This window comes from Serinus canaria, chromosome 4A, assembly GCF_022539315.1.
Source record: "Serinus canaria isolate serCan28SL12 chromosome 4A, serCan2020, whole genome shotgun sequence".
Taxonomy (NCBI): domain Eukaryota; kingdom Metazoa; phylum Chordata; class Aves; order Passeriformes; family Fringillidae; genus Serinus; species Serinus canaria.
The window spans coordinates 2,145,676-2,163,207 of record NC_066318.1 but is presented as its reverse complement, the minus strand read 5'-3'; the positions used below and the strand labels follow the sequence as shown (position 1 = coordinate 2,163,207).

Sequence of the window (17,532 nt, the reverse complement as noted above, 5' to 3'; positions counted from 1 at the left end):
GTGACAGTGATTTATATTCAGGGCATCTGTGTGTAAACATGTGTACATAAACAGGAGTTTGCAAGGAAATAAGCACTGTGCCTTTGACCCAGGAATTCAAATAAAGAGGGAACAGGTGATCACTTAATTCCACCTGACCCCAGCCAGCCTTCAGTGCCATGTTTTGAGAAGGGAAGCTTTCAGCTGTTTTCAGTTTTCAAAGTTGAGAATCTGGAGCATACAATAATTAGGAAAATGTTTAATACCAACCCACCCTCTTTATTAAGTCATTTCTTCAAGTATTTTTAATAGTGCAAAATACTGGTTTGCATTAGTACAGTTACTATGGGAATTCACAGTCCAAAAAAAATCTTAAAAGATTTCCAAAGTCAAACAAAAAACTTTTTAATACTGTATTTTTAGCAAGAACATTTTTAACAAAGAATGTGTACTTTAACTTAATATGGTACAACAGAGAAACCATACTTAAAAGTTTCCATTATCTAACACTCTACTGCATATTCATTTTTCCATCTTAAAAGACCAAAAGCCAAGCTGAACTGAGCATTAAAAAAAAAAGCATCAATTATAATCCTCATATTACATCAGCTATTAGGGTTTAGCTCACACTTTTGAATCGGTCATCTAATGAAAGGACAATTTTTACATCGTTCTTTTAAAAAATGTACACACATTTCTTTTTAAAACGTAATATATATCGAGTATCTGCTTCAGTAAACAAAGCTTAATTTATAAACACAATCGAAACAGCTCCATGTTGAACAGTTTCAGTGATAAACTGGACTTGTATGATGTACAGCCAGTGAGGACCATTGTGGCTTAAAATCATTGTGCCATTGCTATTCAGTAATAGCCACCTCCTAAGGAAAAAAAAAAAAAAAGTTCTTTTTTGGGGCAGGGTGGGGAGGGGAAATAATTGATGTATGTGCTTAAAAATACTAAAACTCCTTTCTATCTCCAGGGACCTAAAAATGATCTGTTGTGACAGGCTTGGTTTGGTATGGTAAGCTTGTAAAAAGTCTCAGTATTTCTTAATACGGCAGTTTTCAATGCAGCAACAGTAAATTGCTTGAAATTGTCCTTCAAGTTTCATGCTACAAATCCTGTTCCTCACACAGTACTGAAGGCATCAAAGGTTGGAAGGGACATTTCTCAGGAACTATATAGTCTTCAAATAGTGGTCATTATACATTTCTCAGCAATAGGAGGCTCCTTCAGTACATGATGGTCGGCTTGATGTATGTTCTGTTTTCTGGAGGGAAACAAAAAAGCAGAAAAAAGTCAATTACACAGCTGAGCATTTTATAATTAACTGACACTTAGGTGGTTTCTTCACTTGTCTGTGGATCTTTTTTTTCCCTCAAGCTAAATGAGCAGATCTGAAATTGATATAAACTAAACTGTCCATCACATGGGCATGTTTTGTGTGGGAAAAGGAGGCACTGGTGACAACACCTGGCCAAGCCCCCAAGGAAGGACAAAGACCCACCAGCACTTCCCTGGTGCTTGCCAGCAATGGCTCAGGACAGGCTGCAAACACTCTGATTTGGAATTTCTTCCTTTAAGGCATGTTTTAAAATCCAACAGTCCTTTTCTCCCAAAGGCAGCCTGTGTTGGATTGCTGCCTCCCTGGGACAGACCCAGGGCCAAGGCACCAGCTTTAGCACACACCCCTGTCACTGCACAAAACCTGCCAGGGAACAGGGTGTTAAAACTGCACTGCTTTCAGAAAATGTAAATCAGGATCTGTTCTTGGAAAACTGTTCTTTCATTCAGAAACCACCACATTTCTCTTAAAGTTCTATTTCTTTATTTAGAGAACGAAGCAGAAAATCACTTCATAAAAATATTCCTAGTTATAGTACCTATCAACTGTGATTTTTCACATTAAGCAACTTTAGGCCCAGAGAAAAAAAATAAATATTGAAATGCCCACAGACACTGAAGCTAACAAGAATCCATATTCCTGCTCATTATACAATGAATCACGAATCCACCCAGCTAAATCTGCAAGAACTGATCTGGAAGATGATAGCAAAATGATAATATGGAGCAGCATTTTGTATAATGTTGACATCTCTCCCATTACTGTTTTACATACGCCAATACCGAGCACTCCTAAGGAAAGAACAAGTATTGACCTGCAAACTGACACTGATCCTTGGAGCAATCTCCAAGTTTGCCACATTTCAATTTCAAAATGCATTTCAGCTATAATATGAGTGATTTATCATTTAGCAGTAGCTGTCAAAGTAACCTCCTAGATAAAACAAAAACATCTGGAACCATAAACAGAGGAGAGCAGTAGCTGAATTTTAATCCAAATCCGACATGTTCACTTCATTAGGAACAGGAAACAGCTAATTAGTAATTGAATGTTTTGTGGTTTTAAGGAGGCTCAGCCTCTCCAAACTGAGATGATTTAATACCTATTTTGGATGTAAGCACAAATAAAGATCACAAGAGCCAGGGACATAACAACTCCAGAGGAATGTTTGGGAGCCTCCAAAGAAAGAACTAAAATTAGTTTCAGGCCATTGCCTGATGAAAATTCTTGTTTTAAACCTGGTGGGGAATTATTGAAGCCTGGGGGGGTTCAGCAGAAATGCAAGGATTGAGCACTGTGGGGTTTGTTTGTGGTTTGGGGTTTTTTTTTTTCCTTTTTCTCATGATCATTAGGAAGCTGCACATGGCTTCTTCCCTAGTGGAGGCTGTTCCTTATGTTCTTATTAAATTTTAAGTATTATTTTTTAAATTAAGGTAAGATGAGGACATTGAGGGTACTGTGGGCTGACTAAACTTTGGAACAGGTTTCCATATTTCCTTCCAATCCCCTTTATTTCTCAAGGAAAGTTCAATGGAGATATCTGGAATACCTGTAAGAGAGAAAAGTAAATGCCACAGCTCAAGCCCAGTGCAGCCACCCAGGAGACATCATTGATCAGTGAACAGAAAGTGCACAGTTAAATATCTCCTTTTTATAACACCTCAATTATTCTCCAGAATTAAAATACTTTTTTTGTTGCTGTGCAATAAACTGAATTTCATGGCATTAACCACGTCACACAGCAATCACCTCTGAGGAATTAACGTGCTGGGAGCAGCTGTGCCCCCACTTACACAGGAAAGACAATGTGATGTTGTCAAATTAATCTTTTCTGCAGAATATTCACCATCTCCTCAGTGCAGCTGACTGCAAGCTACAGACCATTTTATAGCACTTTACTGTATTATATAGCAAAGATTTGAATAAATCTGTGTGCAATAAATGTATTCTTTTATCAGGTTTATCCCTTAATCAAATATTCATTTATGTGGGCTTCATTCTATTAAAAAATGAAATTATACAAAGGTGAGCAAAAGTGTAGATTTACAGTAGTTTAAAGCCTAATCTCATTCTCTAGGGGTAATACTGACAATATAAAAACTGTATAAATGATATTCCCTAACACTAAATATGCTTATGAGCCCCCTGTGCATGTTACACTGCTTTACAGCCTACAGAGCAATGCATGACTGGCTTAATAAGCAAGACATTTAGAAAGGAGGGTTTTTTTCCTCTTCACAATGTATAAGACAAGTAAAGATCTCCAAGTTTCTTGGTGAGCCAGTCTGTGTTAATAACTGGAATTTTCCCTCAGGACAGCATTCTCTTCCCTGAGCTGTTAGACCAGGGCAGGTGCAGCTCTTGCACTCCTTTTAGCCACAATATCATCATTGATCTTTTTCTTCCAAGGTTTTAATGGGTGCATAAAGGACAAATCCAAAGGCAATAATCACCATTTCCATATTTATTCATGTTTAATTTTTTTTCCAGAGCTTATTCCATATCTCTGAATCCTTTGTAAGATCTCTGTTTTAAATTGGGAATTTAGCTTTATTTCCCTAAACTACTTTCAAACAAAACAAGTTTCCAACAGGAGATGAGCTCTCCACCCTTCCCAGGCTGGGCAAACAGCACCTCAGTTAGATCAGAGCCAAGCTCAGCTCTGGAGGAAGCAGCACAAGGGAAATGCAATGCTGTAACAATAAATTAACTTGCAAAGCTGAGGCTAATTAGTTTGAACCAGAGTCTTACTTTGTACAAAGAAAAAAAATCAGACAAAACCAGTTTGCTTCTCCAAAGGATCACATCCCTCAGAAAATCCCTCTTTCCCTACAGCCCTTGGCAGACAGGAGTGCTGCCTGCCTGGAAGGGGAATGAACCCAGGCCCTGCTTGTGGGTAAGGACCAGAACAATGACCAAAACTCAGCAAAGGATCCCTTCACTACCAGGAAAAGAAGATGCATCTGGGCTGATCATTCAGCTGAATGACAAGTAAAATTTACTTCTTTGTCTGCTTATTAGTAGTCCAGCAAAACTTCTCTTTTATCTGCAAATATCATTCAAACTGAGCAGTGAGAGAGCAGGACACAGCTCCCCCTTGACCCAGAAGAACATGGTCAATAAATGGCTCTGTGAGCAGCAGTACCAACAAAGGTTGGTTTGTTTTCATCTCTCCCACTTTCCTTTGGCATCTCTCCACCCTGCAGAGGTGCAGAGATGATACCAGAGGTGCCCTCTCTGATCTGACTGAGCCCAGGGCATCCCTTGGCATTGGTACCAAAACCTCTCCTTCCCCCCAGCCTGACCCTGCAGGGCTGCTCACCCACAGAGCTGCTGGGTAGGAGCTTCTTCCCCTCTTACTCTGTGTGTAAGGCAGCTGACTTGACCCTGTCGAGTATTTCCTCATCCATGCTACGAGAGTTAAAAAACCTTGAACCAAACCCAGTGAAGCCTGTCCCTGGTGAGCCCTTCTGGGGTAGCTCTGAGCTGCACGGGGCCGTGTGGGCAGGGAGTGACAGTCTGGGAACTGCACAGGAGCTTGGAGGGAGCTTCTCCAGGAACTCTGCAATGACACAGCACAAAGCAGCTACCAGGGGTTTCATAACCCACAGCCTCCAGAGCAGGACACGCTCTAGGGAGAGAACACAGCTTGGGCAGGAGGAAGAACAAGAGGCCTAAGACTCAGATAAAGCAGCCTGGATTTAAGAACTCAGTGGTTAGATCAGAACACCAATGAATACCAAGGAAGTCCTGTCTTCATGATAAACCCCCAAATACGTCCCAAACCACACCAGTCCTTCATCTTTGACAAATAAATAAAATGTTATTCATGTGTCAGATAAAAATAAAATCTTATTCACGGTAACCCTGGAGTTTCTGTGCCAAATCTCTGCCAGGGTATGTCACAAACAAAAGCAGCAGCAGCAGCCCTGGGTCACCCTCCTGTTGCAGGCACAGTGAAGTAAATTTTCACCTCAGGAAAGCCTGCCTGCCTATGCTGCTGCCTCCTTCCTAAAATTTTATTTTTGTGTAAATTGTTGTTATCAAGTATTACTGTAACATCTACTTTTTAAGATTTTAAGCTAACATTGCTTTGCTGATTGTTCCACTATCCCCTAACAATGAAATATTGTAATACAAAAGTTAACTAAGGTATAAACATGCAAAAGGAGAAGTCTCCCTGCGATCATAAAATGATGTTATTTTCTGTTCAGCAGTTCATGTTACTGCTGTTCATGCTAATTAATTAAAGGAGCTGTTGCTGTAATGTGCAAACAGGGAATCTGAGAAACTGAGAGGGCTTTTAGGTCTCGGAGTGAAGTTAAGTCAATCTGGGCGCGGGCAATCAAATGTAATGAAATCACTTGTCAGTGCTAAGCTTGCAAAAACTGTGAAGTTTGACTAGGGAGTAAAAGGATTATAATTAGATTTCCAATAGGATAATAACTAAATGGCAGAAAGCAGTAAAGAGAAAATATTACTTTGTTAGCTAATGGTGCTGCTGTTCGGTTTTAGTTTTTATCAGCACACTTGTAGTTGTGCTAATTTAATTTGCTTTTATCAGCAAAAATGCACTACTCGAATGGTACTTGAATGTCATTTGCAAAAATCATTGATCTGAAGGTGCACTTAATGACACCCAGTATGTTTATTTTATGTGGAAGGGAGATTGGCTGATAAAATGGTTGATGCACTGTGGTGCTGGCCCAGGAGTGAGTGGTGGAAGGAGGAGCAGGAGGGTGTCTGAGTGCTCATCACCTGCTCTGATCTCTGCCAGCTAAAAACCTCCCAGCTCCAGCTCTGAACTACATCTGGGATATGGAGGATGGAGGCATTAGATGTAAAGTTCAAAAAAGTTTTTAAGTCTCATCTGCATGAAATTTCTGTTCAATTAATATACAAAGCAGAGGGAAAATGAGTCAACTAAATGGAAAAGATTTATAATGCAGATCAGAAACGCAGTACATGAACAGCTTGTGTTAATAAAATCATTTTAAGAAATGAGCATAAAATATGATATGACTTAATCACTGTGAAAGGTGGCTGTGCAGTAGTTCTGTAATTTTCCTTTAAACCGTCTTAAGGAGATACTGGCAGTGGAACTAATTGAATTTCAAAGGAAAAGCACTGTGTGAATGATAGATTTCTGTCCAGCAGAGCTATTGACAACAGAAAAAGAAAGCTCTGTATTGATGCTTTTTTTCTGAGCAACTGACAGAGATTTTGGAAGCCTGGAAACAGCTTTGTATTAGGGACATGTGTTTTGCCCCTTCCTCCTCCCAGGGCCCAAAAAACAAAGGCAGCAAATGACAGGGGCAGTGAGGGAGTGTGCTCGAATTGTCAGAGCTGCAGCAGCAAGAGGAGCTGTCAGGGACACGAATGGTTATCAAAGCAAAGGGAATAAAAAGTTATTACAGTATCAGCATAAATAAAAATGAAAGAGATGGTGCTGCAGGACAGGAACACTTTGAAATCTACACAAGCTCCACAGAGAGCTCTCCAGAAAGCTTTGTATCAGCTGAGAGTGCTAAGTGACCAAGTGGCTCAGCTCCTCACGTGTCCCCACGAGCAGGATTACCACGCTAGGGGGGTCAGAGCCAGCAGGGCAGAAAAGGGAAGGGAACGGGAGGGACAGGGACAGGGCTGCAGCTCCTGCTGCTCAGGCCATGTCCTGCTCCCACTGAGCCCAGGGACACTGAACACAGGGAATATCCAGCTGTCCCCTTGGCCACGCTTAATAAAAACCTCCTGAGCCAAAGCCTCTCATAACTGAAGGGATGATGTAGTTGGGATCAGATTAAAAGAAAAAAAAGAAAGAAAAAAACTCGATGTGAAGTAAAAATGGTAAAAAAATCACAAGGCTTTCCTATGTATTAATAAACTACAGGTAATATAAACTTCTCTTGATTCCTTCAGGCAAGTAAATGGTCCTTGGAAGTGGCTGTGCATCACCTTCCTCACAGTATTTGTAATCACTTTTGATGTAAAGACACATTTGAGCCAAGTGTCATGGTTTTTCTTCAACTGAAAAGTGGAATTACCTTTCTCTTTTTTACCAGTCTGCCCAGATGCACCTTTGACTATCAGAGTTGTCTGGAAGAGCACTGAGCATTCCTCTCAGCAGGTACCATGAACAGATCAGAAATGTAAGGAACATTTTGCTCATCAAATTTAAATACATGTGTCCCAAGTGCTCATCCAATATTTTGACTATTTCTGGCAGCAGCAATTTTCCAATTGCAATATTTAGAGCACAGCTCTCATTATATGTGCACATATATATACACACACATATGTCAGATGTATATATCTGCATTACAATAAAGCTGTGATTCTCCTTCTCTGTCATACAGAGCATATGAATCTAAAATCACAAGAAGAGACAGCAGTAAAAATATTTGAAAGCTTTCCTGTGAGGATGGCAGATGGACGACAGATGCATACCAGAGGTATGCAAGTCAAACCTTCCCCAGCTGAAGAGAAATGCTCAAGTGAGGTTTGTGTCTCTGAGTGCACTGCAGCCCTTCTCCTGTCTGCACAAACTGCCTGCAGTTGCCTCAGCACAGGGGATTTCTGCCCATGACCACTCCATGAAGCAGGAGAAAGGGTGGGATTGCTCCAAGAAGCAGCAGTCCTGTGGAAGAGGCAGCTGTCTGCAGGCTGCCAGCACAGAACTGAACAGTCTGGAATGAACATGGCACAGGACTGAAGGGAGAAAAACTCTGCAAGCTGGACTTTCATCAGAGAATTCCAATGTTCAAATTGCTCAGAGCAGATTTTATCACAGGTGACTGTGGATTTTCTGTGAGGCTCAAAGAGCTTCCACAAGGAATGGGAATATCCCATGGGAATATCCCTGTGTCTCAGCTTCCCCAGAGGAGGATTTCACAACTCCTCCCGTCCCAGACCTGCAGCCAGAACTCATTTCCTGCTCTTTGGGAAGCACTCAGGCCATACCTGGAGGTGCTGCACTTACACACAGCCACACAGTGAGGGAAAAAGTAGCACCAGACAACTGCCCATAATGTGAACATGGCTCTTCTTTTTCACTTACAGTTCATGCATTTTTTAAAACATCTGCAATCTTGACAGGTAGGTAAAGACCAGAGGTAGAATATTTCAAAGGATAAATCATATGTAAAACCCCTATTGAACTAAGGGCATATGTCTTGGTAGATAAATATCAGTTTTAAAACAAACAGCACCTCTAAATCATCTCAGCTAAATACCATCTCTACTTAATTTCTGATCTTGTAAAGCTAATTTCTGATCTTTGCTCTTACAAAGGTTTTCTGTATCAAACAGGAAAACAAACTGAAGCTCTGTAATTTACATTGACCTTAAATCATGAAAACAGATATAAAAATGATTTAACCTAATTTTTAACGACAAGCACGCAAGTGAGGAGCTGTGGTACATACTGCACCTTGCATGGCTGCACTGTCATGTTGGGTTCCGTTGTGTTCTATTTCCATATCTGGGATTCCAGCATCTGAAAGATGGGAGACTGAAGATTAATGCATTCCCCTTTGCCCCTCTCTCAGGCATCTTTAGAAAAATATTTATAGCAAACTAGGGTGCTCTCCAAGTTAACATGGTCTTGCATAAAACATTTGGTCCTCATAGAATTTTCAGTAGTAAATTGTTTCCAAAATGTGCAAACATTACTGGTCTCACAGTGAATTATTTTTAACGTGCTTCACATTTGTCTGACGATCAGATAATAACCAACACGTGGTAATAATATGTCTGCAAAACCCTCTTGGAGAATGAGGGCATCTGACACATGAAAAATAAAATTTAAAATTAAACTGTGATAATATTAAACTACATTGACTCTTGTATATAGCCAAGTACCTCCAAATTACAGAGTTGAAGAATACAGCCAGTGCCAGGCAACAGTTTTGGGGTGTGTGTGTATCAGTTTGTGCGAGTGCATGTTACAGATAAGAACTGTGCAAATTGCATTTCCAACCTCAGCTCGGGATGTGTGAGCATGTGTTACCACCCAGACCCAAATTACAGCTGTCATATTATGTGAAGTATTTCCAGATCTGCGAGAAGAGCTTTCCAAAGAGGACTGTGCTCTCTTTTTTTTTTCCCAAGTTGAGAAGGAGTCTCATGACACTCACTCTGGACCTGTTTAATTTCATGTTGGTGATCCCTGTGTCTGCACAGTCCTTGGGGTGGGGGCGGGGGCTCCAACACCCCAGGGTGTTACAGGAACAGATGCCACGATCCACCTTGTGCCAACAAGGATTAGCATGAAGGGGATGTGATTTGAATCCATGGCACCTCAAATCCTGGAGTAACATCTGCTTCCCTTATCACACAGCCCTTCGAAATTACAGGAAGGAAAAACCCACACCTGAAAGGAAGCTGTGTCTACAGTTTGGGGGTTTTTCTGTGCAAAAGCCTGTTCTGGACTTTCTCAAACAGGGAACAAGTGCACTGCTGCTGTCACAGATCCCTTCAGCTGAGTGTCAGGATCTGTCACAGAGGTGATGCTTTGCTGGTGACCCTGCAGTAACTGAGCCCTGAGAGAAAGCAGGGCAACCCTGAGACGTACAGTCCTTACAGGAGAGCAATAGCTCAGCAATAAATGTGTAAACCAAATATGTGTCATGTGTGCATATATAGCTCTATAAATGTATATGTGATAAAAAAGCAGCATTTTCACATATACATTTTTTTCCTTATAAAATTACAAGTGGCTGCTATTCTGCAGGGCTTCCCTTACTCAGATTCCTGCTCTGAAGGCAAGTGCAGGGCACTGACCTATCAATCTGAAAAGGTTCTTTCTTCTCAAACCCTTCAGAGTACACGTTGTATATACCAAAAATGACAAAGTCATCTGTAACTAATAACAGCATCTGTTAAATGAGACAGACTGTCAGAGTTAAATTAAAAATACTCAGAATAGCCCTTCACATTTTGTTGTCATAAAATTGTACCTGCAATTAAATTGTGGATTAAGATGCTAATGAGCTACCTGATTTGCATGTGCAATCAGATTAGCATGTAAATATCAGCTTCTTGCAGGCACTAACATATATATGACTACCTGAGCCTGCAAATCAAACTGCTGCAGCCAGGCCCACACTAGCAGATGTAAAGGTGTGTTAATCACACTGCTGGAACGTTGGTATCTCTGGATTTGTGGCTTCCAGAACTGCTGGGTGCTGCTGGCTGGTGTGTGAGCAGCAGGTGCTTCCCTGCAGTGGCAGCACCCAGGGGAGTGACCTTGCAGCACATCAGGATTTTAGGTTTTTTCTGACATTGCTCTCAAGGTGCTGGTTCTATCCATGGCATCCAGTCTGGGAATGTGTCTAATCCAGTGGAGGTGGTGGAGAAGGTTTTTTGCTGGCTCTGGCCACCCAGTGTCCCTGGTCACTGTCCCCACCCCACTGTGACTGCAGCTGTGAACCCACACCTGGATCCCCTTGGCCACTGCCAGTGCTCCAGGGACAGCAGCCAGTCCCTGCTGCCAGGATGTGCAGGGCTCTGAACAGCAGATGAGAGGAGCCTCTGAGAGATGCTGCTCTGGTACTCACAGAGTTTATGTGCCTTGGGTGCCCCAGATAAATCCCAGCTCCCCTCTCCTGCCGAGCACTGCCGTGCCAGGGCACACACACAGCTCTGGCTTTAGACAAGTGTGGGCAGCTCTCACAGCTGAGAACTCCAGACAAGCCAAATTCATTATTTTTGCTCAGCAGTCAGGCAGCTTTTGCACTCTGCAGTCTCTAGCAGAGCCCAAAGCAGGCAGCACAAATTAACACACCACAGGACACCTGAATGCAGCAGGGACTGAACGTCACTCTGATTCCTGAACCTCTGCAGAGACTCCAGGTAGGGATGCACAGACTAAACCTTAGCTGCAGAAGCTGAAATTAATTAAATCTCAGCTAGGTTCAGTCTTAAATGTTCAAACCAAAGCTCTAAAGTTTGGCCAGAATCATCTGAAGCACAAAAGGCAAACCCTCCCGGTAGCCAGAACTTAATCACTGTTTAGGAGATGAACTGATTTGCTTTTGTTTCACAAGAATATTTGGGAAGTGTTCAAAACCCAGTCAGCTCTGAAAGCTGATACATATTTAACAAACTTAATAGGTCCTGAGGCTGAGCAAACTTCAGCCAAACGGCTTTTGAAATGAAGCTCAGCAGTTCTAAAAATGAATCTGCTGGGAGAGAAGAGTTCACAGAACCTTATAGGAACCAAATTTCACATTGTCTTAGCTGGCACTGTAACAGATTTCTCTGTAATATATTCAGCATTTCTTGTCATCTCTGTGTAAACTGCTCTGTCTGTTTCTCTAGTTGCAGACTTATTTATTTTTTTAATTCTCGACCCAGAGCACATAGCCTGAAATAGATTTTTCATTATTTCAGGAAAGAATTGTGGGGGTTTATTCTGAAATTTGCTCTGTGCACCATCTGATTTTTTTTTTCCCTCACTCAATCAAACATCATTTTAAGCTGACTGTGAAAGGCCAACTAAGACATTACCATTTAACATCCTGAGACCGTCACCTGATGTGGCCTGTTTCAGAGCCTGTTCCACTTGTTCTCTTCTCTTGGATTCAAATTCCAAAGCTTCCTGCAATTTTCTCTTTGCCTTCTTCTCTTTCTTCAAGCGTTTTTGAATTGTGGCTGAAATGTAAATACAGTGTAAGGATGGTTGTCAGGGCACAATTAACAGATGATGGAGACAGTAAAAATTTAGTTTATGTTGAATATTCAAAGGTGCAGTTCTAGCTCAGGACTCCTAGGACAATAAAGATGTGCATGTAGTGGTGACCTGAAAGCCAAACGATTCTGGGGATGGTGATTATTAGTGCAATTCTCTCTCAAGTCAGGAGCTATCAAAGTCTGTGAATGACTTGAAGTTTTTGGTGAGTTAGCTGGGATTCAGGACGGGCACACTGGGCTGTCCCAAGGAGCTCACTTTTGTTTTACAGTCCCACCACACTTGGGTGATGCAACATTTGTGGGCACCCACTGCAATTAACAGCCTCAGAAGGATTTACTGACCCTCCACAAGTTGACTGAGGGGTGCCTTTGGTTCCTCTTCATGAGAGCTGGCACTGCAGAAAGCTCCACACACCCAATTTCCATTCAAAAAGCACAGGAAGAAAGGACTTGGCACCTCCACTTTTGGTCTTATCTAGTTTTATCTTTCTGATTTCATGGATGTAATCTAGAAGTAGCTTTTGGCACATGAAGTGCTGTTCCTTTCCTTCAGATGCAGATCTGAATTTTAAAAAGAATACTAATACTGCCTCCTTTGCAACAGCACAGCGAGAAATTCAGATTTACCAATTTAATTGCCTATTATTATCAAAAGCTTCTAACCAGTCATGGTTTTGTCTCAGAAGGCCCCATTTGGGGTGTGCTACTGCACCTCAATCTCCTGATGCAAAAAAAAAATCTAGGTTTATTTGCTTCAGATCTTGCACTTGGGCAGACAATTTCTCACAGCTGTATTTTGTTGTGCTGAAGTTCTCTACAAGACAAAATGAGCAGCACTGAAACTGCACAAATGTGGGCTAGGGAAGTAATGAAAAAAATCACCTAAATACCCAAATTAAAGCCATGTCTTTCTCACAGTAGGACTGATGATGCTTGGAGAATAACAGCAGAAACAAAAAGAAATTAAAGCTGTCAAATGAAGAAACTGGGCTGGGAATACCTGGGCAGAGTGATGCTAATACACCTGGAAGCCATGGAACTGCCCCAGCTTCCCTGCTTAGAGCCTGCCAAAACTCTCTGGGGTCAGTTGCCCTACAGGTAATAATCCTTCAGCCATGTTCCTTCTGCTCACAGAAACCTGTGCTTAGCTCTGGTTCTAGGAGATTTGAATCTTTCATTACCAGGGCAGGTCCACTGCTGCATTACACCAGTATGAATGTCAGTTAACTCCAAGCCCTCAACAGCTCCAGCTGGAAATGCCAAAGGATTACACATTTCATAGACACCTAAACTCCATTTTTCCCTCACTCACCTCTGCTTTGCAGCTCAGCTGTGAGTTGCCTTTCCAAGCTCTCTCGTAGTTCTCGCTCTCTACAAAGCTCCATCTTTAACTCTTTCTTTTCCTGCTGTATCTGCTTTTCCTGGACTCTTGCATTGTCCACAGCCACTTTCAGCAGGCCCTAAAACACACACAAATGCAAGATCTGAAAACACCATTTTCTCTCAGCAGTGACAAAATTCATCCATTTGTTTCTTTTACACCCTCTAGGAAAACAGAAAGATTAGAAGCAGGAACCTACAGACCTGAAACACAACTGGGTATTGGAAGTAGCTAATGTTGGAGTTATTTAAGAGGAATTTTGTGGCATGGAAACATTCAGTACAGGTTTGGTTAATTTGGTTACACACACAGTGCCATGTCTCTGCTCACCTCAGTAACTGTGCACTAACTGTGCAGAGAGCACTGCAGGAATAATGAGAATGGTGAATTTCAAATATTGCCAATTATTAAGTCAATATACAATGGATGAAACCTTCCCATGACTGATAACACCAGGGAGAGAGGAAACCTAAGCACGACATTAAATTAAAGAGATGAGAAACTACAAATACAAAATTGTTTCTGAAACTTTTTTAAGAGTGCAAAAGAAACACATGTTATCTATCATGACATAACCAGGCCCTGAGAAGAATTTACCTGAATGTTGGTTAATAGTGTTTCTACTGATGAAAGACCATCAGCAAAAAGAAATGGCGCCGGAAATCCAGGAGGCAAGGCCTGTCCAGCCAGTTGGACTTTATCTAAGGTTGGTTTCATTATTGGAATGGCAATTTGGACCTCTTCTGTAAAGATAGGTTTAAAAGCAACATCAGAAAGCATTGGAAATATAGGCGACCGTAATTTCTAGCAACTAGCATTTTGTTTATCTGGAAGTGAAAATACAAGTGCATTAGTAAAATCAACATTGTTTCAGTCTTTGGGCAGCTGGGACTGTTGCCAAGGCAAGTTGGCAAAATAGTACAGAACAATAATCAATACACTGAGACTATTACACAGCTGTACTGGAGTACAGACTATTATATCTCAAATTCTACAGAATTATGCCACAGAATTATAACAGTATTACGCAGTTCATTAAACCTGAATGACCTGTCTTCATTCTATCATGTTTGCCATTCTGTGATGTGCGTTTTTTGTTGCTATAACCTTGGCAAAATTCTAATCAAGGAATGTATCACATCTCTTTACTTCTTTACCTTTCCCCTTCCCGGGCTCAGCAGTAAATAATCTCCACTGAGTCATCCATCCCCTCTGCCAGCACTGCTTGGAACTGGAGCATCTCCTGCAGAGAGCAAACTGGGGCCTGGCAGCTTCCCCCTTCACTCCTTCTTGCAAATACATGGTGTGGGTATAGATCAAGCTGTGCACAGACAGCAGAAATGTGTATCCAGAATGAAACCATGTTAGAAATTCGTTTTTTCTAGAATCCCTTCAATTTGGTGAGGAATCAATACTATCACCACGGAACTCCTGGTTTTGAATAGAATAATTGAAGGATCTTTTAGGACAGCAGATGTAGCTCCTTCTCTCAGATCCCTTTGAGTACTTCTTCCCACAGATTCATTTTAGTTGCTGAAAACCACACAATTAAAACCTAGCTGTGACTGAAGCTAAACTTTGTACAATTCTTTCACTGTGAAATACTAAAAAAATACTTCCGTGCAATATTCCAGTCTCTTTCTCTCTCTCTCTCTCTCTCTCTCCCTCTCTCTCTCTCTCTCTATATATATATATATATATCTATATATCTATATACACATCATGATCCTGCACTTGCAGAAATCATGGCAAGTGTCTGCCCAGCATCTCCTTTTAGGGAAGCCTGTGATCCCTGCCTCGGCCATGAGCTCCTGATGCCAGGGCTTGCCCAGGGCAGCAGCCAGCCAGCCCCCAGAGTGTCATCTATCAAGTGCCTTGGTGATATTAAAGCCTGAATTTACAATTAGACCACACCATACTCAAAAGGTCTCCTTCTTCCACTTCTGCTTTTAAGGAATAAACAACTTAAAAAGAATCTGACAACTAATTAACCCAGGGTGTCTCCACTGCAGCACTGTTTTCTGGTGTAACACACTCAGGAGCCTCCACTGAGCTGCACTTTTTGCATCCACCTGACAACAAACCAGGAGCATTAGCAGTTTTCAAGTATTCATTGAAATCTCTGGTTTGGGAGTATTTTGTCTTTGCTCTGTGAGTTCATTAAATGGAACATCTTCCTAATGATTTTTCAGGACTAATAACAAAAGCCAGTAACCTCCACACGTCCTCAGAGATGGCATCTTAGATGGAATTTAGGTGATCCATTTAAAAAAATCCCAGCTCAAGTAACGAACTCAGACCACGAAGTTTGTGCTGATTCAGACACACCATTCCTCACATTCAAATCTATCAGTGGCAGAGTTTTTAAAATAACCTGATTAGTTGTCACACATGGTGCCACACAGAAAGAACAGCGAAGCCACGGAGTCACAAAAGACTAAACAGAAGTGGCATTTGAAAAAGAAAGCAATACATGAAGTATGCATAACGAAACTGGAGCTGCTCTAACACCTCTAGAAATCTCTGCTATTTGGAGATGAAAGTAATAACATTAAATTGGCCGAAAGGAAAATTACTATTGACTGTGAAGACAGGTTGCATGGTCTATGGTTTGTAATGCTACTGTACAGCAGATTGAAGTTTCAAAATAGTATTACTCTTCTTTAAAGAGATAGACACAGCTAAATTAGGTGCTGCTTGCTGCAGTGAGGATCAAATGCAAAAAGAATCATATTTCATCAGACCCAGTCAACACCAGGAAAATAAATAGAAATATAAGAGGTATGCAGGCAATGATTCATTTTGATAATCTGGCCCAAGAGAGACACATAGAGACAGCACACAGATCTAAGCTTCTACCAAAAGACAAATAGGACACAGAGGGTGGGAATTGGGATGACAGTGTAGCAGAGGTCACATCGATTTTCAGCAGCAGTTTTCACACAGATGAGATAACCCTGGACTCTATTTGGCCCATTGTTCATATCCTACCTGTCCCAGAAGCAATAAATTTCCAAGTCCCAGAAAAAGGGCAGTAAAGAAGAAGGATTCTACTTATGACTTCTTATGATTAAGTTTTTGTGCTAACCAAACATGCTTTGCAGACCAAGGTCACATTGCATGTTAAAGTCTGTAATAGCTGAAACTAGAAGCAGCATATTATGTTTTAGCGTATATGGGTGGAAACTGTCAAACCATTCATCATTTTTTTTCTGATTGAAATCACACTCTGCAAAGATGAATGATAAATGCATTAGAAATCTATTTCAATCTTGTAATAGGTCTTCACATCTGAACGGTGTCTACATCTTGCCCATGCTCTGAATAAGTGCACAGTTAGGCAGAAATTTATTACCTAGACTTGAGGAATCATAATTGGTAAAGCAATTAAAAATGGCATGTGCTGGAAGAATTTCTTGGGGACTGTATCAAATGCATCTCTTTAATGGAAAAAAAATAATGTTGATTTAAGGATTTTGATTTTAGACACCACTAAAAATATAAATGCTAAAAGCTGCACTCACATATACAATACAACAGAATAAGCAAGAAATAAAGCCAAGACAGCTCCAGTCTGACCAAGGACACAAACAACCTTTCTGATTATTGAAGCAAAGTGGGAACTACTTTTATCGAGCCTGTTTGTTAAACCTGCCATGCTTTATAAAAGCATTCAGGAATCCATTTAGAGTGCAGTCTTTTCATTTTAATTTCTAGCTGACATCCAGATGAATAGATGAAAGTAAGAATTATACTGCAGAGCAAAGAAATACACAGTAAACACTAACAGTGAATGGAGTATCATCCTGGGAAAGCACACAGAAATCTGCTAGCAAGTTTCTTGCTCTTAATTCAATATGCTTAAGTATTTCATCTTCTGTCTTCTGCCTAAATTGAAGGAACAGGGATTGGCAAATGAAGCATCAACCTCCAGACTGAACACAGCACAGGGAACGTGGGGAACGTGAATTGCTCCCTGCACAGCCCAAACCAACAGGCACTTTTATTTGCCAGCTGGTTTATTTTCTTTCAGAAGGCATGTTTTTAAACCCATCAGTCACAGCCCTGATCCACTTGAAATGCCACGTCCCACTCAAAAAAGGGAGAAATATTAAAGGTACAATTTACACTGGTT

At 41.1% G+C, this 17,532-nt stretch overlaps 1 protein-coding gene across 2 annotated transcripts in view; it reads right to left on the bottom strand.

Moving 5' to 3' along the window:
- Positions 1 to 393: 393 nt before the first annotated feature.
- Positions 394 to 17,532, bottom strand: part of DACH2 (dachshund family transcription factor 2) — a 240,894-nt gene continuing 223,755 nt past the window's right edge. The window contains exons 8-12 of one of the 2 annotated variants that reach the window (XM_009090572.4): positions 13,995 to 14,140; positions 13,329 to 13,476; positions 11,834 to 11,977; positions 8,754 to 8,819; positions 394 to 1,252 (exon numbers count right to left, since the gene is read on the bottom strand). In XM_009090572.4, the coding sequence (XP_009088820.3) occupies positions 1,215 to 1,252; positions 8,754 to 8,819; positions 11,834 to 11,977; positions 13,329 to 13,476; positions 13,995 to 14,140 (542 nt within the window). In that variant the 3' untranslated portion in view covers positions 394 to 1,214. The remainder of the gene's footprint in view (positions 1,253 to 8,753; positions 8,820 to 11,833; positions 11,978 to 13,328; positions 13,477 to 13,994; positions 14,141 to 17,532) is intronic. The other variant, XM_030229066.2, reaches the window with a different exon arrangement.